At 35.1% G+C, this 25,677-nt stretch overlaps 2 protein-coding genes across 2 annotated transcripts in view; one reads left to right on the top strand and one right to left on the bottom strand.

Annotated features, from left to right (window-relative positions):
* The window catches only part of LOC129230591 (nascent polypeptide-associated complex subunit alpha, muscle-specific form-like), a 162,295-nt gene extending 149,563 nt beyond the window's left edge, over nucleotides 1-12,732 (top strand). Inside the window, exons 7-12 of the mRNA XM_054864996.1 lie at nucleotides 1,284-1,523; nucleotides 4,409-4,579; nucleotides 6,731-6,969; nucleotides 7,795-8,088; nucleotides 9,679-9,810; nucleotides 10,985-12,732. Of these exons, the coding sequence (XP_054720971.1) occupies nucleotides 1,284-1,523; nucleotides 4,409-4,579; nucleotides 6,731-6,969; nucleotides 7,795-8,088; nucleotides 9,679-9,810; nucleotides 10,985-12,064 (2,156 nt within the window). The 3' untranslated portion in view covers nucleotides 12,065-12,732. The remainder of the gene's footprint in view (nucleotides 1-1,283; nucleotides 1,524-4,408; nucleotides 4,580-6,730; nucleotides 6,970-7,794; nucleotides 8,089-9,678; nucleotides 9,811-10,984) is intronic.
* Nucleotides 12,733-24,828: 12,096 nt separating this feature from the next.
* Nucleotides 24,829-25,257, bottom strand: LOC129230372 (histone H1C-like). The gene has a single exon (XM_054864771.1). The coding sequence runs from the start codon at nucleotides 25,255-25,257 to the stop codon at nucleotides 24,829-24,831; it is 429 nt and encodes a 142-aa protein (XP_054720746.1).
* Between the last annotated feature and the right edge of the window lie 420 nt (nucleotides 25,258-25,677).

Here is a 25,677-nt window from a genome sequence, read left to right as displayed (position 1 = left end):
ACTAATTGCCGGTTCATCCTCTCCACCTCGCCAAGATCTATCAATCGTATCCGTATGAATTTTTCTTCCGTTCTATAATTTCTCAGTCTAAAAGCGAATATTTTTCTTATGAATTTCTGAGTGAAATGAATGGATTACTTTTAGAACTTTAAGCTTTTGTCATGAATGTTGAATAAAAAGGCAGAGACGAGCCATCCTAAAACAATTTTGTCCCAAAACATGCAGATCGAATGTGTTTGGAGGTCTGTGTGTCATTGTTCACCACACGTGTATGGGATTTTGTAAATAAACCATAGTAGATATCTACTTTAGACAGTTGCATCAAGTGATGAGAGGGAATGCAATTAAACAGCCTTAAATTAATCACTAGAGACAAACCAATCTTATGACGGGATAACTCTGGGCTTGGAAATCATTTGGTTCCTACCACAAAGCGCTGTAAAAATACTTTCAGCAATTTGATCGCCTCTCCTTCAACAAGCCTCTTTGTTACTGTCAAAAATAAGTCGGCGTTAAGAGGGCAAACGCAAACTGATCTCCCAACATTACGAGTCACCAAGGACGGATGCAAGGGAGGAGCGCTGGGGGTTATCGCCCCCTCCTTGAGGAGCAAGATACAACAACTTTCTTCATGTGTATTTTCGATATTAAAGTTCCAAAAACAGCAATTTTACATAATCTTCGGTGGCATTAGGAGAAAGAGAACTCTTCCCTGCAATTTTCCCGGAACCGAAGTCTTAAAAACGCTATAGTAGTTCATCTCTTATTACTCTGGAGGTAGGGACCGGAACTTTCTACCCGATTTTTTTCGAGATTGAAGTTTCAAAACTTCAATTTTAGATGATCATAGTTCGATGATATTAAAGGTAGGTCCAAGGGCTTCCCCTGGATATTTTTTGAAAGAAACACAACTGTAAACATCTTTGACTACGTAAAGGTATGCGATGGGGCTTATTATACTCCTTCGAAAATGTTTAGAAATTGAAGTTTCGAAGAGCAATGAGTAAAAAATAATCGCCCCCTCCTTGAACATTTTCTGGATCCACCCTTGTGAGTCACGATGTTGTTTTAGAACTAAGATTTTCCTAGTCTGAGATTTTCATATATCCTCAAAGAAAAACTGCAGATTGAAAGAGCATTTAATTTAAATTGCTAAACATTCATAGTAAATCATACACATAGTCTCATACACAGAAAAAAAAAACAGACAATAGAGGCATTTAATTAAACAATGCTGCTTTTTTCCCCCTTCTTCTTCTGAAGGATTCCTTTATTTATTGCAGGTAGTCAAAGGGAATCCGGATCTTCAGCAACTCCGAAGCGTTCTCAGAGTGTGGAAGCTACCAATGGTGGACCAAAAGCCCGAGCAGCCCTTGCACTCACAAAACCCTCCGTGGAGGACGTTGCCACGAAAATGGTGATCACCACAAACAAGGGCAGTCGCAAATCCAGTACTTCCAGCTGTGAATCTGCAAATAAAGTAACTACAGTTACAGTCCCAGAGCCAGTAAAAACAGAACAAGGTGAGGAAATCATCGCGGTTCAACATATAAGTGGACTTTTTTCTCCCTACGTTTTGAAGTCATCAGAATATATGAGGGTCAGTCAATAAATAACGAAACAGAGGCTATAAAGCAGATTTTATTAGACGTTCTTCAAAACTTCTGACAGAAATTGTTTAAACACTTATCCCACTGGGAAATTAGTCGCATTATTCCCGTGCTCATTTAAGTCCTTTGGCTGCTGCTGGCACCCATTACGCATGCACTCCCTTCCTTCATCGTCCAAATGAAATCGTTGTCCCCTAAGTGCCTTCTTAAGTTCCCCAAAGATGTGGGATCACATAAGGATAGATCTGGACTATAAGGGGGGTTTGTTCAAGATTTCCCACTTAAATTTCCGAAAAGGTTCTTCTTGCATTGGCTGTGTGTGGCCCCGGTAAACTTTCACGTGCTGTCATCCTGTTGCATGACAACACTAGACGATAGTCAATGCAAAAAAAAAAAAAGAACTTTTACGGAAATTTAAGTTGAAAATCTTTAACCACACCCATTATAGTCTAAATCTATCCCTACGTGATTCCACATCTTTGAAGAACTGAAGAAGGCGCTTCGGGGACTACAATATAATTTGGACGATGAAGTAAAGGAGTGCACGTGTAACTGGTGCCAGCAGCAGCCAAAGGACTTTTATGAGCACATAATTATGCGACTAATTTCTCAGTGGGATGAGTGCTTAAACAATTTCGGTCAGTATTTTTGAAGAATGTCGAATAAAGTCTGTTTTATTGCCTCTGTGTTGTTATTTATTGACTGACGCTAATAATATTAATGCTGCAGTTTAGTTCCCGAGAAGTTAATTCCGACCGGATTAAATGATTCCATTGCTAAAATAGGAGTGAGAAAACCAGTTTCTGAGAGGAAGAACATGTATAAATACAAGTACTAATCGGGGTCGTTATTCCCCATTTGTTGGTTGATGTTCTGGAGCTGTTTAATTACACTCTTCAAAATTTGATTCGTTTCAAAAACATTTTAAAAGTTCTAAATTATCATACGTTCTTTGGAAAAAAATCGCCTTTTCATTTCAGGACACAATAAAACAGATGAGGGAGGGGACAATGTATTCGAAAATATAAAGCACACTTGGAAACAACGCCTATAATGTATTAGATATAGGCATAAAAAAGTGGTCGATGTAAGCTTTAATCTCTAACAATGAACTGTTACAATCACTTCGCTCTGTGCAACAGGACCAATTCTTCCTCTAAACTTTTTATTCTTCTGAAGAAGAAAAACTTCCCTACTCCCTCAAGGTCAGGCTTTATCTTTTCCGAGTCACACTACTCAAGTGTATTAGCGTATTCCACAGATACAAAATTATTTCAGCATTATCTTATAACTTTCATGTAGATGCATATACATTTTTTCCTAGTTTGGGGTCTTAACTACCATTTTTCCCCCGAATCAGGGCTAGTCCAAATAAATAAATTACTGAAACAAACTAAATTACTGAAAAAAAAAAACTGCTGTTTCATATTTGGTATAGAACCGCATGTAAATTTCATATAAAAACTGACCAGTCAACAGGTTAGTGTAGGAATTGAGGCAAAGGGGTGTAAGTACCAAAATTAAAAATTTGAAGCTAACCAGCACAAATGGTATATGAATCTCTCCTGTGTTTTGGAGCAAGAGACAGTTCTAGTAGCCCAGACAGGTGCTGCTATGCAGCGTGATCTAGAAAAACCCTTCAATGAAAGTTGTCTACCCACACATTGGTATCGTTTGAGATTAGTCGAATAGCCTTCTCGAAGGTTCTGTCTTGAATTTCAATCTCGAAATAAGTGTTAAAGCAATTATTAACTGAGGGAAGTGCAAATAATACTTCCTGAAAAAAGTAATTTATGAATGTGATGTTTTTTCACAACAAATGAAGAATAGTGCTTGTAATTACCTGTTGTACTTTGTACAAATCACGTGAAATCAGGTTAGTATAGTGATAAGTAAGAAATAAGTCGCTTTCTCGATCTTCGAACTCTTCTTTAAGATCACTGAATTCAATTAAATTCAGGATTGGGTAAAACAATGAAAAAAAAAGAGTTCTGGGGAGTGCCCAAACTCAGCCAATTCCGAACACGCTATTGCATTTAATATTGAACGCAATACTGAACCCACAAAGTCCCTATCGCTAAAGGATGAATTTAATTTTAGAAGTACTTCTGTCCAAAGAAAACGTATGATATTTATTGATATGCCACCGAGTAAAAATCTACAAAGATTTAGCTATGTTTCGGAATTAATTCAGTAAAAAGAATTTTTGAAATAGTTTTTTATTTTCCCTTTAAAATGCAATAGTTTAATGCAAAGAAGACACTTTGTTCTTTTCTTCGAAAGAATGAATTTCATTATTTATACGTTTAAAGCAAAGGAGGAAAAAAGCAAAGAAGCAAATGCTAAAATTTAAAAAATTGGAGATAGCTTGTACAAATGATAGAAGAAGATGTTATCTATTTTGGGGCTAGAGATGGTACTAGTAGTACTGGTAGGTGCTGCTGTACAGCATGATCTAAAAAAACTTTTCAATGAAACCCTACCTTTGGTTTGAAATTTGCACAGGTTTTATCCATAACTTTAAAAAAGTCCACTTACATTCCTTGCTTCTCACTGCCTGAATTTAAAAATTCAGACAGAAGGGAAAAGTCTTGAAATGTGTCTGGGTGAATATCTGAAAATTATAAGCACAAAGTGCCTTTTATCAGAGGCTTTACCGTACAAATATGCAGAAACGCTCCAAACCAAACTAATATACGTGATTTTTTTTTTTTTTGGTTCACTGTTTTGAAATTTGTAAACTGTAGAACATAAGATCTTGCATCATTCTCATTTCTTGAATTTAATTTTTATTTAAGCCTCGCCAAAGGAAGAAAAAGAAGCCTGTTCTAAGAAGGAAATCAAGAGCTCCCGTTTCAGAGTGGAGCAAACATTGGTGAAGACGGAAGCCCCTGCATCTCAGGCTAAGCAAATTCCTCCTAAACCTGCAAGAGATACCTCTGAAGACAAACCAATTCCTCCTTCTGCTGGTAAAGTACCGTTTATTAACGTATATTTTCCGTATTTTCAGCGTATAAGACGTGTGTTGAGTGATTCGGAAGTGGGTTTATCCCCGCTGCTTCTTCAACATTATGTTAGTTACGGTTTGTTACACACAGTTAACTTGAAATCTTAAGAGTCATAAACAATGGCAGAACACCATTCATGTCCTTAGTTTTTCCTGGCATGGTAACTGGGTTATTTCCATCAGTCAAAAGTACTACTTTTAATCACTGAAATTGATAGAATAAGCAGAAAATAAATATATAAATAAATAGAATGGAGCCAAAAAAAAAAACGTTTATTTTCCCAACAGTGTAGTTTTTATTTATTTTTTTTTAAATGTCCTTTCTTAGAAATAAGGAGCGATATTTATGACATCGCAAGTGATGTACTTTGACCATTCTCCATTGGCGAGTTAAATGTGTACGCGTTGCTAGGACATGATAATTTGCGCTGTTGACATTTTATCACTTGTGATGTCATGTGCAAAAGCTTAAAAAAGGAATTTCAATCTGCGCACCGATTAAAATAATTGTTAAAAAATATTAAACTGTTTCAGATTATTTAAAAAATAAGTTATTTCCTAGTTTTTAAGCAAGCTCTTTCAGAAAGAATACTTTTAAAATTTCGCAAACAACCAGAGGCGGCGATTGGGACTGAAAAGTGGGGGGGGGTAGCGTAACTATGGGGGGATCTAGCGCCCCTGCCGAATTAAAGAAATTGCGCCCCCCCCCCCAGGGTCGCCCTCGTAGGAAGTCACCAGAGGTCATTGCGACCTCAAAAAAAATGTTTTTTCTTGGAACATTTTGTTTAATTGATTCGACAAATAGGAGGCAGCATTGTAATTTTTTTTCCTTGTTTCCTTTTTTAGAATTGTTTTCAATGATGCCCAATGTTCCTTCTCAGTAGAAGATGTGTGTGTGTGTGTGTGTATATGTATATATATGCTCCTTCTAGCTCTTTTTCTTGCGAGTTTTTTTTTTTTTTTTTCAAAACGTTTTTCAAATTCTGATTAAAAAAAAAAAAACTCTTAAATTTTTTTTTTGATCAGTCGAAATGCCGCCCCCCGGCTGCTGCTCCTCTGGCGAGAGCCACTCCTGCCAACCCCTAGTTACGCTATTAGGGGGGGGGAGAAAAAAAAGTAACTTAAGCCCATAAAACGTTTAGTGGCAACAAAGAAAAAAAAAGATATAAGATTAAAAAAGGACAAAACTTTGCTAGAGCTTGTTTTGAGAGCAGATGAGTGGTAATTAATGTAATTCTGACAACTTAACTCACGGTTTTATTAAGATTTTGATGAATTTTGTACACAATAACGTTCTCCTAAGAAACACTTAGACATGAATTAGACTTACATTATTTACCCCGAAGTATTTTGAGATGCACAAACACTTGGTAATAATTTCATTGAACAAATATGGCTTGTTTAAGTAAAACAATTGATTTACTAATATCTAAACAATGGGTACATAAACTAAAAACTACTGCTTGTGCTAAATAGTGTTTTGTAAATAAGTGTAAAACAAATAAATATGTTCTGAAAATTTTGACATTTATTTTTTTTATAATTTAAGTTTTAGTTCCTGAATTGGAAAATAAAAAAGAAAAAAAACTAAAACGTGGGGAGGGGCGATGGTTCCCCCCCCCCCCCCTCGAATCGCCGCCAACGAAAGCAACCCAATTCGCTACAGAATTCTAAGTAATTAATACCGCATCACTAGCACCTGTTTTTGCAATCCATCATTTCTTTCTTGTCTGACAATGCCGTTATTGGGGGGGGGAGGGACACGTGAGGGGAAGCTGTCTCCTTAAATATTTGTTGTTGTTTTGTAAAAATATTCCAAATGTAATGTGAATTTGTTCCATCTTTTTGTCAGTCCTCCAGAACCCCTTGATGAGTTCTCCCAAATATATTTTTCCCAACTACAGCACTACTGTTTAGGTGTACAAAGCGCCCTGCGCGAGTGATTTCGGGTTAAGAACACATAATTCATTCATTCAGAATACAAATTCAAGCCTCACTTTATTACATTCTCCACTCATCGGATTATTTTTTTGTGTATATGATAAATGTACTGCAGAAAATTTAGCTTCTAAAATTCTGTTTAAAAATCCTTTTTCCTATTTTCTTCTGTCAGATGACGGAGTGGAGAAAAATGCCGAAATACAGGAAAAGAAACCAAATGCCTCGCCTTCCGAGACACGTATACAGATGGAACCTCCGGTCTTTGCCGAGGAAAACGGAGACGGCGAGAAGCCAACTGCACCCCCGCGCAAAGCTGGGACACCTGCTAAAAGAAGAGCTCCAGCACCACCCCCTGCACCTAAAACTGAAGCTGTAATACACAGGACGGATGAACAGACTTCTGAATTAACAGTAAGGATGCGTTATTCTTTTTTTAATCCAAGAGCTTTATCTACATGTACTATGTCTGGCAATGACACTCATTCTCTCGTCCGTCCCGAAAACTTTCCCAGAGGGGCAGACTCCCAAAACGCAATGTATTAATATACTTTACCAGTCCTAGTATGGTAGGTTATGTACTTGAACGCCTGTTAGACCCTCCCTTCCTTTCCAAAAGGTAAATTCGGTCTGCGCTTGTGCATCCGGTCGCTCATATCAATGGAAAGATTCTTAGTGACAGGACTCCAACCACCCAATGTTAAACTCCATGCGTCATGGTACGGTTTAGTTAGTTTAAGCATTAGCATCCCAGAGACCACGTTGTCCCAGACACTTTATTAATAGAACGACAGAGCCTGATTCTTCAAAGCAAAAAGATTCGGAGAAATCAATTTTGCAACAAATCAAGTAGATGGAAAACAGTCGTTTCCATCGACAATACAGCCGATGAAAACACTGGTTCCATGCTTTGTCTAAAAGCAACAGTTCAGAACTTTTGCAAAACGTTTCTTTTTTAACGTCCTATACAGCTAAAGATACACCTAGTAATCATTTGTACTTTTATTCGAAGTAAAAATGTTTTTAGAGGCTAATATAAACTAGTTCTAGCACACTGGTAATCAGAAAACTTTTGAAATTTTTTTAAAATTTTCACCTTTGCTGCGTTTTATTTATTCACTTTATTTTATTTATTTATTTATTTTTTTAAGGTACTTGAACACAATCATATTTCTAAGCTCACACATTCGTCAGAGGTGACTTACATCTTCTGATATTTTGCATGTTGATCTTTTCTAGAAAGTAACACCAGAACCAGTTCTTGTTGAACCAGATCCTCCGTTACCTGATCCTCCAGCCCCGCCTTCGTCAGATATTCCAGACCTGCCTTCCAGTCAGCCCACCTCTGAACCGGACATCCGATCATCCGACAATTCTTCTCTTTCAAGTAGGGGTCAGGACACTTCGGAACCTTCAAGTCCGGGAAAGAGGAAAGCTTCGTCTCTGGGAGACTTGACGAAGCTGGACCCAAAGACCCACAAGGCCTCCACTGCTGCTGCCATTTTGGAGAGGGCCGTATCACTTGATTTGCAGGTTGGTTGACACATGGTGGAAACTCTTAACATTAACGTTGGACGAAATTGAAAGCGTTCTAGGATGGGGTTACCAATAACAGACAAAAATTCAGTAACACATAGTCATAAGTTTGGATTCAAACAATAAGCCTTTTAGGCGGGTAAAACTGATGTTTCTGTGGCCAATGAATACGGTGCAACCATCTAGTGTTCTCAGAGTGAATTTCACGAGCCAGTTAGTATTTACAAGGCAGTGGTGGAAGGTTATATGAACAGCCACCACGAGGTCAGCTGGTGTTTCATGTTCATTTGAATTTAATAAGGTTTTAGTTCTAAGTATAAAGAACTTTTGCACATTTTAAAGAGATAAAAGGAATTTGGTCTGTTACTCATCCTTTCCTCATCCTGTCTGTTTCTGGGTATCATCAGATTTTTCGGTGTCTGGTAATGGGGGGTCGAACCGTTTTTCGAAATTGAGCAAATAAAAGTAGAATTAACTAATTCAGAGGATCCAGAAGCAACCAAACATTAGATGAGATGTTGTTGCATGAAAGAATAGTTTTAAAATCCTAAATGCTTTGAAAGGCTCAGAAAGTTGAGTTAACCTGAGAGCGATGTCTTAAGCATGTCTGTGACTGGTGGCATTACCCTATCTACTAATAAAATCTCGATGTGCAGTGGACTTTCGAAAATCAAGACTGATGTGGCAGACGGCAGAATCATAAATAACGTTAATTTTGATATTGTTTCCCCTATATGAAATATGGAGCACCAAAGGTGCAAAATATAGGTCATTTATATAATGCGAAATCAACATGCAGGTTTTACGGATTTTTTATTTTAACACATAAAATTCCGGATTACTTACTGATCTGGATTTGTGAGAGTCTACTGTATATTTTTCTTATGTATATTTTCATGTCAGAATTTAACTCCAAATTTGGCATCTCAGATTCATCAGGTTGCAGTCATGGAGCTCCATAGTTCAAACGTCACCACCTCAAACTTAACATTTATCATTTTTGAATTTCATTCGGGGCCCTTGCAATTGAGACGTATGCAATATGGTTAATTCTCCCACAGCTCAATCACATCTTAAAGCTTGGTCAACTTTTTCAGATTCACCCTGTGTGCTATCATTTACTTACAATGTGAAAAGTTGTTATTTGATCTAATCCATTGAACTTGCAGAAACATTCAACTTTCGTCAGTGCCGAACTTTTGATTTTTCCTCGATCTTCAAACTGCCGCCCTTATCCATCTTAAACCATCTAGGTTTTAATTTCGAGTTTCAACGAAAAAAATACAGAAATAGGTTAGATTAACCGGCTCCAAGAACTTGCCGGCCGGGGCAAAGACCCCTGTTTTCTTCACTCTAGATCCGGCACTGACTTTCGTCAAACATAAAGACATGACGCAAAACTTTTTCTACCCTATAAATTTCAGTTCATAAAGGACTGTTATAGCTCAGTAATCTAGCATCTATATCTATTTTACCTTCTTGACTCATTCATCTATAGTTTTTACAAGTAAAAATCCTTTTCCTAATGTGTATCTGTTTTCAATCAATATTTTCCCAAAGATTAACCACAACTTCGTTTATCCACAGCAAAGTCTTCCTGGTGAGAACCTAATAAAACAGAAAAAAATTCTCCGAGCTCCAACATTTGAGGTCGATTACGATGAAAACAAGGAAGGAGATACAAACGATGCTGAAGTCAGCCCGCTAAAACGTTGGGATGTAAGTATTCCACTTTTAACACAATCATTTTGAAAAAAAAAAATTCATTAGTTCTGTGAAATTAAAACAACTTTTGAGCTTACACATCACAAATTACTGAATTCTGTAATATCTAACCGTTATTGTAAAACACTAGATACAAACACTACGTAATACCTAATCCTTAGTCAGTGGTCATATGTGTCACTGATGTCATTTTTGTGATTTAACCCTTCGCTCTAGGGGCTTTTTGTATCCCTTATTTATTAAATATACTGCCAAACTATTTCCTTTAAAAAAGAAAAAATCTTTCCTATCCTTCCTCGTAGTATGAAGTGAAATAATTCGGATTTATTTATTTATTTATTTATTTTCTATCGCAACGCACTGTTAACCCTTTGCACCCCCTAGTAGCACAATCGGTTGGTAGATGGTTGGTCAACGGTGGACTTAAGCGAATTAATTTTTGAAATTTGTTCCACCCTAAAATCTGTTTTTAGAATAGATTTAAAGCTCAGTGGATTGTATAAATTTGGTACTGAATCTTCAGAATGTTGTACAACAGCAGGGAAAAAAGCAGTTTACGGTTCATAGTGTAGTCAGGCTACATATTAAGCTGTTCGAGTAATTTCCTTAAAAAGATTTCTTTTTAAAATCAAGTAAGTGTTGAAAAAAAAGAAAAAAGAAAAAAGATTTTCCTCCTTCTCTAATGTTGCTTTTATGATTATTTCCATTATTTGAATTGATTTTTCGCTTTTTAGCTTTAAGTTTTGAGTTACTTTTACGTGGACATCTGTTTCGCATTTACAATATGTTCGCAAAAAGTTTCTACTAGCATGGTCACTATCGAATCCCAAATTTACCTTGGTATGGTGGAGGTCATAAATCCTCACATTTGTATTATAAACTACGATATTGTGATTCGTAATAATAATGTGCGTTAAACCCAAGAACTATGGGGTTGAATTACATCATTTGAGCGTAACTAACGTGAAACTTTGAAAATTAAAATATTATTTCTTGTAAATATTTGGTTTTTCAAAATGGCAAGCTAAAGTATTGATAAAAAATGTTAAGGATTTGTCTCCAACGTGAAACTTCTGCCTTTATTTTAGGGTTCCCATAAAACCAAATTTTAGTATATGCCCGGTACATTGTTTCAACTCTGCCTAATTATTATATTTTATTCTTTTAGGCTGGACTTGAAGAGGCATTGATCGAATCCACCAACAGCGAAATAATAAAAATAACAGAAACATTAAATCTGGAAAAAGTCGCAGCTGATGTATCTGTTCTCAAAGATGATATCAAAGAAGAATCCAAAACATTACTTAATGATATCACTGCTACCTTCAATTCCAAAATGGATGGCATTGTCTCAGATATCTCCAATGTATCACTTCCCGAAAAACCAGACTTAGAGACAATAGACTTAGATATCGGGCCTCTTCCAGACGAAATTGAATTGCTCAAGTCCGAAATCTCTCACGAAGCACAAGTTACTTCAACACCTGCCAGAAAGCTTATAGAAGTGAAAGATTTTTTGAAAGATGATGACGATTCCATGGATGATATCCCCTACTTGGGTTCTGCAACTCCTCAGTATAATGGGGAAAGCACTACCGTGAAACATTCCATTACTACCCGAAGTTCTACCGTACCAAACCTATCGCCAGTAGTTATTAGCATACCCGTCATCAAGCCAGATTTAACACATTATGAGAAGCTGCCAAGTCCTCCTCCAGCCAGTACTCATCCAGGACTAGATACAAGTTGGCGACTGTCTTCCAAAACGACTACAAATATTTCTCCAGACAGTTCACCACTGGAGAAGAAAGCACCATCGAAGTCATCTCCAGAAGAAAATGGCAAATCGGCTTTAGAAAGAATATCCGTCCAATCCTTGTACAGGCCGATATTTTCCAACAAAGAATCATCAGTTACGGATGAATCGGCTGTTTCAGAAAACAACAATAATACTCAACCCGAGAAATTGGTCAACGGCAACGACTCCGACTCATCTGAACACTACAGCACAGCTCAGGAAACTACTGCTTCTTCTGTAGAGAATAATTCCACGTTGTCCGTGACACTTTCGTCGTCAACAGTCGGTAATAACGTGGCAGCCAAGACACCCAATAATGTCGCTGGCTTCGCCAAAACTTTGATTATACCCAGTCCGAACGATGTAGAAAATTTGCTCAATTTGGCGAAGGAACCGAATACACCTCCGCCAAATTTAGAACCCCCACCAATTTCGGTGGACAATGACTGAAAAAACAGACATGTGTTGCGGATTATTTTTCAGTTCAGGGATATGCTGTATATAATAGCTTTTGTTTCAAATCAAGATGAAGTTTGTGACTAGTCTGTGCAGCTCATTGGCAAATAATCCTTAATAGTTGAATATAGAGCCATGTTTGCATGGTAGCCAGAAACAATGTTTCGCCATTTTGTTAAGAGAACTACATGTTCAGTTCCATAATCGAACAAAAGCTGTAATATAGCTAACTATAATTAACAGCTGATTAATCAATGTATATGCTCTAAGAGAAGTAATTATAGTGTGCGAAAGTAATATCGCAATATTTTGGATGATGAAATTGTGCTGAAATGCAAACACCATGTATCATGAGGTAAGTACGTGATTTTCCAATGTAATTAGACACTTGGCTACGAGTTATAGTGATTTGTAAGAAATACGTATCCTTGTATGATGTTAGCACATACGATGATTTTATATCCTACTTTTTTAAGCATATGTATAAAAGAACGTTGTAAAGTTTTAAAAAGATCTGTTGATTCTGCTAAGCATTTTGGAATGTAAGTAAATGCTTCTCATTATGCTTACTCCTTGTAAAGGCGAGAGATTTTCATTAGATTTTAATAGAATGTTGAATTTATGTCAGTTTTATTCAGAAATAAAATAAATATTTTTTCGAATTTTGTTAATTATTATTTACAATGTATATAGATATATATATATATACACATATATACATGTATATACACATTTATATGCAGAATATGTTTTTTTTTAATTTTTATTTGTGAAAAAAATCATTACATTTTCTTTCTGAGAAAATTGTAGTAAATATCGCCTAAATATGAAGGATTACAATAATGGTGTAAGTCAACATTTTGCAATTCTCTTCAGACCTGGCGTCCGGTATACCGGACATACACTTTAAACAGCTGCTAATCATTTAATAACTGATTAAATTGCTTGATTGTTTTTAGTTGAATTTTTACATTCTGCCTATAATAATCTGTGAAATAATTTTTCGTTTCGAGATTGACAACAATAACATATTTAAGGATTGGGAGATAGAGAGTAGCTCATTTTTGCAACCATGGATTCTCGTCTGAAAAGCGAGGTTTTTTCTCTGATTTTTTTTTTCTAATATCGAATCTTTAACTAATCGTTTCAAATGCTTTTATTATGTTTTATTTTAGAACATTTTATAATGAAGTTTGTTTCGCATTTTATCAATTTTTTACGAAATAATTAATTTTAGAAATATGTAGTATAAGTTTTTGAAATATTGGATGTGCCATAACTAATTTAATTGTTTTCCTACAAACTTGAAATTTTGTCTATAAGATACCCTTTACTATAATACACTGTGTACCCAATATAAACACTTTTGGTCAAGTATTTCATAATTCAGAAAGAAGGTGGTTTTGGGTTCCTTTTCGCGGAACAATTTCTTTTAATTCCCCTAATAAGTGTACCAATTGCACCAAAAACGACTAAAATATATTGACCCCCTACAAGTCCACAAAATTTATCTTTCCTTTTTTGCTGTTGAAGTGAATGATAGTGGTCTAATTAGAGTCCGTTTCTATGTATAACTCCTTACACGTATTCAACATTCTTTCAATAAACCCACCGTAAGTACGGACCGCAGTAACAGTGGTGTTAGTCATTCATTTCAACATCAAAATAAGTTGCAAGTAATAACGTTAGATAAAAGTTGATTCATAATGACAAAACAAAACAGTACCTATCTTTAATTGATGGTTTAAATTAAAATTTACGCAGTCTTTTTTTTTTTCCAGATGATTTTACAAAACCTTCATTTACTCGAAGCCATGTTAAAATGACTTACATCACGGCTCCATTCTAACCATAACCTTTTTATGGAATTAAGTACAATTATGTTTGATGCTTTACATTTGCATATGATCCATATTATGGAAAGATCGATAAAATGGCTTCAAATTAACAACACTATTTAGGACACATTTCAGGCTAAAATTTAAATTTCTAGGCATTATGGCCAAAATGCCTAGAAAATGCCTATGGTTTTCATTGTCGAATGAAATTTCTACTTTAAAGCTACTTAATTATCTATCGTATATTAGTTTTCCAAAATATGTGTATAAATTTTATAAAGTTTCAAATAACCGATAAATGTTTTATGCAAATTTTACCACTCTTAAGGACGAAATATCAGTACATTTTTTAATTTATAAAACTAAGACTTTTTTATTTTTATCAAATGTTTGTTTTCATCCATATAATGAAAATGGGCTGCATTTTAGCAGTCAATTACGTAATAACTGGTCCTGAATTATAGGATCTGCTGTGTCGTCCAAATAAATGATTAAAACAGCCAGGGTCGTATACATGGGAAAGGGGGGGTCAGGGTTCAACCCCCCCCCCCTCACCCGAAAAGTTTGGTTTGACATTTAAATGTTCGTTTATATTTAAAAATTTCCAAAAAATATTGTTCCAAAACTCAAATGTCTTTCATATATATATCAATTGCATAAAACGCTTTCATAATAGATAACCCGATGACTTGAACATTAGCACAAATAGCGCAACGCTCCGCATGAAAGTTTTAAAACCCTCCCTGAAATTATTTTCTAGTTATATATATATATATATATATATATATATATGGCCCTGAAAATAGTACAAGAAGCCGGCATTTTCCATTAGTTTATTGGTTTTTCAACTATGAGGACTTTTATGGAAGTTTAAGTTGCATTTATGAAGTCAAGGTAGATTTCCTACTTCTTTTAAGACGATGATGAGGAGGAGGAGATGGTGGTGGGGGGGGGGGCAGATTTTCAGTCTGCTTATGGGCGGCTTGAACATTATTTTTGCCCTTGAAAATAATATTTACTTCTTAAATTTTAACAATTTAAAAAATATATTAGCTTTAGCATTAGTATTCAATAATAAATATATTGAGCCGAGCCTGTATAAATATTTTTTTTAATGTTAGAAATAGTTCGTTCATTGTTTTTTTTTTTTCGTTCACTTTTAAAAAGACTCTCTCTCACTCTCTCTCTATCTTTCTGTCTGTCTATCTCTCTATCGCTTTTGTCATTCAGTAACAGCACAAAAATATTCAAATATGTTTTACTCCTACCCTGTCCCTTGTGCAGAAAGTATTGCCCGAATATTTTTACTCAAATTTTAGCCTAAATTTCCATTTTACTCATCCAAACAAATGGTAAATTCTTTCGGCTTCTCCCGTGGAAAGTGGAATCTGGATCATGCCTCGGGCCCCTTTCTGTTTTGCCGAACTAGAAATATACAGTATAACCAAGATATTCAACTTCCTTGGTATGACGTCGATTTAACGATTGTCAAGGGACCTGGAAAAGTTATCGCTAAATCTAGGATGGTATTAAATCGAGGAGCATAGACAAAATTCAGTCAAAATCCGAACCAGTGAAATGTATCACTAAATAAAGGAAATTGTTAATTCGAATATCGTTAAATCTAAGTTATACTGTACATAAGTTTTTACCTCTCCTTTTTTTTTTTTTTTTTTTTTTTTTTTTTTTTTTTTTTTTTGCATTCCGGCGATCCTGAAAGCCAATGTTGATGTTTGAGATCAGAAAATTTGACAAAAGATAATTATTTTCTACAGATCTATAAACCGAAACAACACATTCCATTGCTTCGACACAAGTTCTGTCTAGAAGTTTCAACTATTTCGCGCATTGCGTAAAAATAACGCAACATGAAATTCCTGAATAGTCATGTCATATTACAATTGTAGTTGCTATAATAGAGCGTGAGTATTTAACAGACATGCAATAAAGTAGTATATGGAAACTGTAAAGGGTTTCTGAATTCCAGTTTCCTTTTTATTGAAGTTAAGCGAGCGATATTCATTCGAGAATCTCGTAATGGTGGTAGATTGTTCGAGTTGAATGAGACTATTTAATTGTCCTGTGATTTAGCTCCTTTAAATTGAACTTTTGATATGATTTGTACATTTTTATATTTTAAAGGCTAACAGGGATTTGAAAAATAGATGAAGACTATGACGATATTCTTGCAAAACGGCTTCAAATATCTACTCTAATCTTGTAGAAATGCAAGAACGTTTTTAATTTGACACCCCCTCCCCCGCCCCCGTTTTTTTTTTTTTTTTTTTTTTTTTTAAATCTTATCGTTTCTGCTGTAACTAAACCCTTAGAAAAAAGTTTCATAGAATTCCAAAAAGTATTTTCTTGGAGCAATTCTTCCAAAGAAAATTTTTAATAGTATTTCTGTAGACGTATGTACAAAAAACAGTTGCATATATTTCTGTAGACTCTAAAAGTTACTTATAGAAATAACTATCGTAAAACTTCTAAAATATTCTGCTTATAAGACTTGGGTTTGAATCCTGTTTAGCTCATGTGTGTTATTGTTCGTTCCAGCAGGGCCACCAAGAGCAAAGAGGGCCCCTTGTAGTTTGGTCGCAATTGTTACCTTAGTGTTCCCTACAAGAGGGAGGGCATGGAGCAGACTGCGCGATTGAAATGAGGGGGCACCTCTGGTTACTCTATGGCAATTAATTTTATAATAACCAAATCTAACCTTATTCGAGTTCCATCATCAGTAGTTGTACTTTTCAAGCTCTCCACATATGGTCTATAAGTAGGCTTACCAAATTTCTGAAATGTTCAACCAGGACATTGCCCCCCCCCCCCCCCCCAATGTCATAAGCATTCAGAAGGGAGGAGATAGAGCTTAGTTCATTCTCAACGCTATGAGAATATGGTTACTAATTATTTGCAAACCTAAACCAGGGGTGATATGAAAGACACAACCCGATAAATTTAAACATTTTATTTCCTAATATTGAAAACTGTAAGTTACTTTAGTAAGGAGAAACACTTTGAATGAGAAATAAAAATTTGAACAAGAATGACCTGGACTTTTTATTAGCTAGGACCTTTTTTAGAAAGTCTTTTTTGATTCTTGTTGCAAAATTTCGCACAAGCAAATCCGATATTAATTTTACTAACCTATGTTGCGAATGACAAAGTAGTTATCCTTAGTAATACTTCAGTTAATTATTAGATTTTTTTGGGTTTATGTTATCAAATTTACATTTTACCGGGACGTGAAGGAAACCGGCCGGGACACCGGCATTTTGTCCGAAAACCGGGACTGCTCCGGTCAAACGTCTGGCAAACCCAATTATGAGTGGAATTTTAATGGAAGATTATATTTTAATTCATTACAGGAAAACAAATTGAAGACTTAGCAAAAATTTCAAAAAAGAGTCTATTGATAAAACCCAAAAAACTGTTCAGATCTGACACATTTCAAACACAGTCACGGTACATGAACAGTAACATTATTGCAACAGCATGGGAAGAAGCGACACGGATTTAGCCATCAAAGCACTATAATCAAAGATGGCGATGCATATCTCAAGTGAACGTGGAACGGATTACAAGAAATCCCTAAAACCTGAATCGTACTATCATCATTTGTCTTTCCTATGCAAGATACACGGAAATAAAGAAACGCTTTATTGGTTACGATTGGTCACACGCAGTGTTGGCAATTGAAGTTACTAAATCTAGTTGAAAGACGATCGTTAAAATGGTATAATATTTGAATAGAACTGGGGTTTGGAAAAAATTGAGGACTTGACTGATATAAATTTGATCGGTTATTACTTGGAGCGAGCTTGATTTTAGAATGATTTTGCATCTTTTTTTGAAACTAACCACCAATTTAGAACGCTTCCAACTTTTTTTTACAGCTGAGTGAATCACAGGAATTGCACTTTTACTATATGTGATTCTTAAGTTTTTAGTAAGATGAACGGAAAAACTCGTCATTTAGGGTGTCAGGGGGCTCAATTGCTCCTTTTGGCTGCAGGAAATCATTTTATTTGCAGTAAAAGGGCACAGTTTTCGCTGTTTCTTTTTTTTTTTTCCACATTCAGCGCGTAACGTAAACACACCACCAGTAGTAACCAGTGCTTCAGTAGAGGCCCCTTCAAGGTTTACATTTGAAAAAAAAAAGATTCTAGGTCTCCCAATCTCCTGCACGTTTGATCTCCCCATTTCCTACGAAATGGATATTTCTGAGTTTTCCACCGAGCATCAACAATGCTGAAGCACACTTTACTTGATTCGGTTTTCTTTTTGTATTTTTTTAAAAAACAATGGGGTTGTTTCCTTCAGTCAAAACTACTACTTTTAGTCACTGAAATTGATAGAATGAGCAAAAAAAAAAAAAAAAAAACTAGTATGTTGTGGCCATCACGAAACTTTCTTCTATATTTTTCTTTTTTTTTTTTTTTTTTTTCTGATCCCTCCCCATGCTTGACGAGGAAGCAATATTCCCAACAAAAACAAAATGACACATGCAAAAACTTGACGACTATCCCAATGTCTGAATTATTGCAAAAGCAAAGCAAAGAGCGAAAATTGAAAGTTATTTTAAAAGCCTTGCTTGAATGAATTACAAATATTTTATTTGTTAACAAACATAACATGGCAACAGTTAAAAATTTTAAATCATTGAGATAATATTTCCTACCATTTCCATACAATTAAAATCACGAGAAATACGCAGACGACAATCTATTACGATTTATCTTTCTTATTGTTGCATTAATAAAAATATTTTTATTCGCAAAAAAAAAAAAAAATCAACACCTCTTGGAGCGATTGGCGTCAAAATAGAACCAAAGCCTGTTTACATATGGATTCACATATATTCCAAATTTCAACCAGAACGTAGCATTACTTCTTGAGATAGGGCACTCAAAATGGAAAAAAAGAACGGGTGATTGCGCTACCCCCTTTTTAGCTGTTGACACAAAAATAAAATCAGTTCTTATACCCACTAAGGGCTACTTGCCGATAAATTTTTCTTTCATTCCGTTCATTATTTCTTGAGATACAGCAGTCACAATTGACGACAAAAAACGTTCTATAGCTCAACCCCCGTTTGAGTTATTGACACCAAAATTGAATCAGCACCTGTTCCTGTTAATACCAACATATGGACCAAATTTTGTTTGATTCCGCCAGTAACTTCCTGAGGAATAGCAAGCACGCGTAACTCGAAAAACGTCCCATTGCTCCACCCCCCTTGGAGGAATTCGCGCCAAAAACTAATGGGCACAAGTTCACATAGGGGCACATATGTGTACTAAATTTCGTTCGATTTCATGCGGTAGTTTTTGTTGTACAGCGGCCACAAAAAACTGGTCACACACAGACGTGACACACATACATACACACACACACATACATACATACACACACACATACACACACACACACAGACAGACAGACATTTTCCAAAAATGGTCGAAATGGACTCAGCAAACCTCAAAACGTTCGAATCCGTCAAAATTCGAAATTCGAAAATTTGCACGAATCCAATACTTTCTTCTATATATTAGATATAGAAGAAAGTAAAAAGCATAGACCCAGAAAATATTTTTATTTTCCCCAACAGTTATTTTTTAATTAATTTTTTAAAATGTCCGATTTTTCAAACAAGGTCTTAATGACGTCACAAATGATGCACTTTGGCGCATCTTCCACGTTATGATAATCAAGAAGCGAATTAAATATTGCGCTCTACGCTTGCTATCAACCATATCGTTGCCAGTACACGTGAGTAAAAATGCGAATTAAATATTTTGCACTGTGAATGGCAACACTGAATGGCATTTCATCACTTGTGATGTCATCGGCAGAAGCCGTAAACAATGGAAGCGCTCTGATTTAAGTAATTTTTAAAAAATATTAAAGTTAAACAAATTATTTAAAAAATGGTCATATTTTTAAGCATGTTCTTTCAGAAAAAAATACTTTTAAAATTTTGGAAACGATCCCATTGAAAAAAAACATGAGATATTTCTTGTTTGATGAAATTTTATCAATTTCTACTGAATAGAAACATTTACATACGATCAAAAGTTCTCCTATCAATGAAATACAGGGAAGCAATAAGCACTATTAATATGTTTCTCTTTCATATGTTTTTATCATTCGTGCGTTTTTAATAGGTGCCTGCAGATTAACACATATATATCAGACGTTTTTTCATTTATACATTTTTTTCATACAGTCCCTTTTAAACGTATGAACAAAGATTCACTGCATGAAAAATCATATATAGTGATAGCTTGTATCCGCATTTAGGCTGAAAGTGCGAAATTCTATGCGAAAGCAAAAAATAAATCAAAAAGATAAAAATAATAACAATAACACACACAAGCTTTGCGTACTCAAAACAAACATAAAACCATCGAATAATTATCGGCTGCAGTTTTCGCGGACGAATGGCTTGACTGCTAGCCTCGGGCTGAGTAAACTCCTCGAACGGCATTCCGCGCAAAGAGGAACTGAAACAAGGCGCAGAGAAGAAATTACTGGCTGGCATTGATTGAAGAGAGGAATTTTAATACCCATCTTTTCGCGTCTTATTGAATGAAAATGGAAATTCATTCAATATTTTCTCTACTTCTGTGCTAGGATCTTTAGAAATAACACAATGCTTCTGTTTCTTTTCAATGCAAGTAGCTGAGTAAATAGCCCACAATACATATAGCACCAATGTTTACACTCAAAAACTTCTATAAAAACAAGCAAGGGCAAGGACGCCCGGAACTAAAATTTTTGGGAGGGCAGAAATTCTCAATTTTCCGAAGGGAACTCCAAATTTTGTAGAAAATGATCATTCGAATTGAACTCTAAATTTCTCTAAATCATGACAATGGGGTCGTTTCAAAAGTTCAAAAGTATTTTTTTCTGAAAGAGCATGCTTAAAAACATAGGATCTGACCATTTTTTAAATAGTTTATTTAAGTTTAATATTAAAAAAAATACTTAAATCGGTGCGCTCTTATTGTTCACAAATCTTGCCGATGACAACACAAATGATGAAATGCCCTTTAGTGTTGCCATTCACAGAGCAAAATATTTAATTCGCATCTTTACTCACGTGTATTGGCAACGAAATGGTTGATAGCAACTGTAGAACGCAATATTTGATTCGCTTGTTGATTATCATAAGGATCATGGAACGTGGTAGAAAGATGCGCCAAGATTCATCATTTGTAACGTCATCAAGACTACGTCATGTTTGAAAAATCAGATATTTTTAAAAAATAATTAGAAAAATAACTGTTGGGAAAATGAAAATATTTTCTGGGTCTGTTTTCTTCTTTTTTTTTTTTTTTTTTTTGCTCATTCTATCAATTTCTGTGACTAAAAGTAGTACTTTTGAAGGAAGGAAACAACCCCATTATGCCGAATCATCAGACAAAATTTGCTGAATAAGAAAATTTTGGGGAGGTTAACGGTGACCTGTCCTTGAGCAAGGGCCCTCCGAATTTAAATTTCTAGAAGAAAGGGGTAAGGGATTTCAAATTACGGAATTAAGTTTGAAAAAATTACAGAATAATTAAATGAAGTGGAATATCGATTATCCGAAACTCTGCAAACCGGAACATCTTTTAACCGAAATCGGATTCCTTAAATATCAATTCTTTCCCTGGAGAAGGGTTGTTTCTGCTCAAAATGCCAAATTAAATCCATGTATTTCTGTCACTTCTGTTTTTTTCTCACTCCCAACGGTAAAATTTTTGAAACTCTCTACATCGGGGATTCTCAAACTTTTCTGATTCGCAGCACCTATTTAAGAATTTGAATTTTCTCACGGCACCCTAGTCAATTTCGATTATACAGGGAAATTTCGTTACAACAAATACCAATGCAACGAAATGTCCTTTCAGCAAAAGAAATGTTCAGTCCCGATAAAACATTACATGGCTTGAATTTCATTACAGCGAACAAAAATTACGGTCCCTTGATGTTTGTTGCAACGGTTTTTCACTGTACATGAATGTATTGAAACTATGGGGTGAAATTCGTGGCACACCTCGCTTTTCTCTGAGGCACCCACTTTGGGAACCTCTGCTCTTCATAATACTGTTTTGTTAACTATTGGAGTCGAAAACGATAGAAAATGAAAGAAAAATATTTTATTACGTAATTATTCCTGTAACCCGTTATTTTTTTTAGCTGAAGTAAAAAATTAAAGTGCACTGAGATGTTATTAACGCTAAAAAGATTTAAGTTCACAGCATTATTATGCCTTCCTGAATTTAAGTTGCATTTCTTGACTTGTGAAAAATTACGTGAGCAAGTTTGTTTGTAATTATATAGTAACTAGAAAATTGCCCGTCAAGGAATGACGGGTGAAAATTGCTTTTACATTTGAGCGAAGCAATGGGGTCGTTTTCTAAATTTCGAAAATATGTTTTACAGAAAGAGCATGCTTAAAAATATAGGATTTGACCGTTTTTTAAATAATTTGACAAAATTTTTACTATTTTTAAAAAAATATTTAAGTCAGTGCGCAGACTCAATTTCATTTTCTACGCTTCTGCGCATGACATCACAAATGATGAAATGCCATTCGCTGTTGCCATCCGCGCAGAGTAATATTTAATTCGCTTCTTTACTCACATGTATGGCAACGATATGGTTGATAACAAGCGTAGAGCGCAATGTTAAATTTGCTTCTTGATTATCATATCGTGGAATCGCGGTGGAGAGCAAGAGTAAGCGTTCAGTGCGCCAATGCAATACGCGCCTAAGTTCATTTGTGACGTCATTAAGACCACGCCTTGTTTGAAAAATTGGAAATTTAAAAAAAATTAATTAAAAAATGACTGTTGGGAAATTGAAAGTATTTTCTGGGTCCTTTTTTTTTTTTTTTTTTTTGCTCATTCTATTAACTTCAGTGACTTAAAAGTAGAACTTTTGACTGAAGGAAACCACCCCATTGCAAAATAATACAGGATATTCGAAGAGTGCCAGCGCATTCAGTGGGGCCATGCTCAATGATTTAAAATTTTTAACTGTTGCCATCTAATGTTTGTTAACAAATAAAATATTTGTAATTAATTCAAGCAAGGCTTTTAAAATAACTTTCAATTTTCGCTCTTTGCTTCGCTTTTGCGATAATTCGGAAATTGGGAAGGTCCAAGTTTTTGTGTGCGTAATTTTATTTTTTCTTGGAATATTGCTTTTCCTCAAGCATGGGGAGGGGTCAGATAACATAAGAAATATATAGAAGAAAGTTTCGTGATGGCCACAAAATACTTGTTTAGCTCGAATTTCTTTACGCTTAGCTAAAATTTAGGCACTACTTTCTTTATTAAATCTATCAATAAAAAGTGAAGGAATCGTCCCACAGTTTTCTTTTTGATAGTATTGGAAAGAGAACACATTTTTAACTCCAGATCTATCTCGACCTATGGTCAAAAAACTAAACTTCTATCTCCAAAGGAAAAAAAGTAACAAGCCATTTTAAATCAAGTTCGAAAAATCTCATTTGCATTCAAATTGTTAACCATTATATTTTGTTTCCGCGGTTACGCTTTTTGAATCCATCGTTTCTTTTTAATTTCTTAAACTTATTTTATTTTGTTTCCATGGTTAGGTTACGCTTTTTAAATCCATCAGTTCTTTCTCATTTTAATTTCTTAAAAGTATTTTAAGATCTGTCGTCATTGTTTGAAAGGGAAATTTTGCCCGATTGTTTTTTTTTTTTTTTCTTTTATTTAAGCCTGATTGTTGAATATACCCGTCACTTGACACAATTTTTATTTTCAAGGTAGACCGGGCGAAGACGGGCAATGCAGATAGTTATATATATATAAGGATTTTTACAGCCGGAAATGGACAAATCTATTATTTTTTTTACCGATGTCAGCTTTTGCAGAAGTAGAGTCTCATTCAAATGAGCGGAATATGCGCATCAAATTTTTACTTTTCCCCCTTATTCACAGAGATTCGTCTTATCTGGACGTTTGAAAATTCCATGCAATCCGTGGTTGGACAGTACAGCTACTGCTAGAATGACTAGCTATTTTATGTTGACATACAGGAAAGTTAACTCGTTTAGCTTTCTGAGCGAACTTTCTATTAAAATATCATAAAAATGTTGCAGGAAATTGAATATCCGAACTTTCCGAAAATGAAGACAAATTGTGATTTTGCGAACTTTATTCGAACAAAAAGAAATAAAGATAAAAATACGATTTCGCGAGGCTTAAATTTTAGCGATAACGATGGGTTTGCGGAAGTTACAAGCTCTCGAAAATAAGTGCTTTTAGAGTGCTGCCGTGTATAATAGAAAAGTCGTATCTGCACTTTTTATCCTAACCCCCCAGCTCGGCTACGGCATTGCTTCATTTCATTATTACTGCTTGAATTCTTGTATTACTAGGGGGAATACTAGTCACGTTTTCAAAATGTTTCTCCTAACTAGTCAAATCAAAGCACTTATCTGCTTATCAAACTGCTTATAAATCACTATTGTTGAAATTTTCAAGACAATACTTGATTTTTGAACAAAACATATTATTAAATAAGACCTAAACTAAAATGAAAAATTCCGCCAAGCTTTTAAAATGTAAATAAAATTTAAAAAGAAAAAGAAAAAAAAACCAGCAAGCTATAAATATGAAAAGTTCCATCAGAAAACAAAATTAAAGGAGGAACGAACATGTCAGCAGCTATTTCAACAATAGAACATTTTTAGCCAATTTGGCACATTTTGCGTAACAATAATTCCCCCAGTTATTTTTAAAGACTGAAACCATAAATTCATCTATTTATTATTTTTATTTTACAATTGTAATCGGAATTAGTTGCAATGAATAGTTATAGACAATTTAGAAGCTCAAAAAGTTTTTCATGTGTCCAAGTTTTTCAAAACATAAAAGATCAAAATCATATGGAAGTTTACTTTGGGCCAGAGCTTTTCCTCTTGCTTCTCTTGGCTCTTGTTTTACCGATTTTCTTCGCAGATTTGGACACCGCTGATTTTCTTGACTTCCGTTTTGGGGATGCCTTCACTGAACGTCTTTTGCGTCCTCCACTCCTCTTCTTCTGAGCTTTCGCAGCCACCCTGTACTTACCAGCCTGCCTCATCAGTTGTCCCCGATCCAAAGCGTTCTTCAAGTACATCTTGATTTCGGCATCCTTTTGCTTCGTATCCACCTTCCTGACGTTGCCGAGGAATGACTTGATGTTTGCGAGAGATGTTCCTTGAGCTCCTTGTAGTTGGCGGACGGCATTCATAACTTGGCGACCCAGACCTGATCTTGTCTTTTTTTCAACTTTAGGAGAACTCGGAGCATTTCCCACCACCTTTACTTCTTCAGAATTCATTATTATATTGTACTAAAGTGTTAAAATTTCGATGTTCTTGAGATACGCGATTACTATTTATATCGATCGACTTAATTACGAATTGTGAGAAGAAATCTAAAGATTTGAAACGCTGTCTTATTAGCGTGCAGCATTATAGACACGCGCTTCTCCTTTTACGAGCAATCAAACTTAACAAACTTTAGATCTAAACATTAAGTTGTAAAAAAGGCAGAAATAAATTCACGTAACTTGAAAGAAAAGGATCTCTAGTGACCAAATAATAAAGATTTATCAGTTCACAGTTATGTAATCCTTCTTTTTTTAAAAGGGAAATGCTGGGTCCCAAAATGATAGAAAGGAGAATAGAAAACAAATCACTTGAACTTTGAGGTCCTGAATTTAAATTATGTTTTTCACATTCACGAATTGAAACAGCAT

Source organism: Uloborus diversus, chromosome 9, assembly GCF_026930045.1.
Source record: "Uloborus diversus isolate 005 chromosome 9, Udiv.v.3.1, whole genome shotgun sequence".
Lineage (NCBI taxonomy): Eukaryota > Metazoa > Arthropoda > Arachnida > Araneae > Uloboridae > Uloborus > Uloborus diversus.
The sequence above is the reverse complement of the archived record's forward strand: the minus strand, read 5'-3'. Positions and strand labels throughout refer to the sequence as shown.

Excerpts from the sequence above, each read along its gene's own strand:
- LOC129230372 (XM_054864771.1), bottom strand. The coding sequence starts at position 25,257 with ATGAATTCTGAAGAAGTAAAGGTGGTGGGAAATGCTCCGAGTTCTCCT.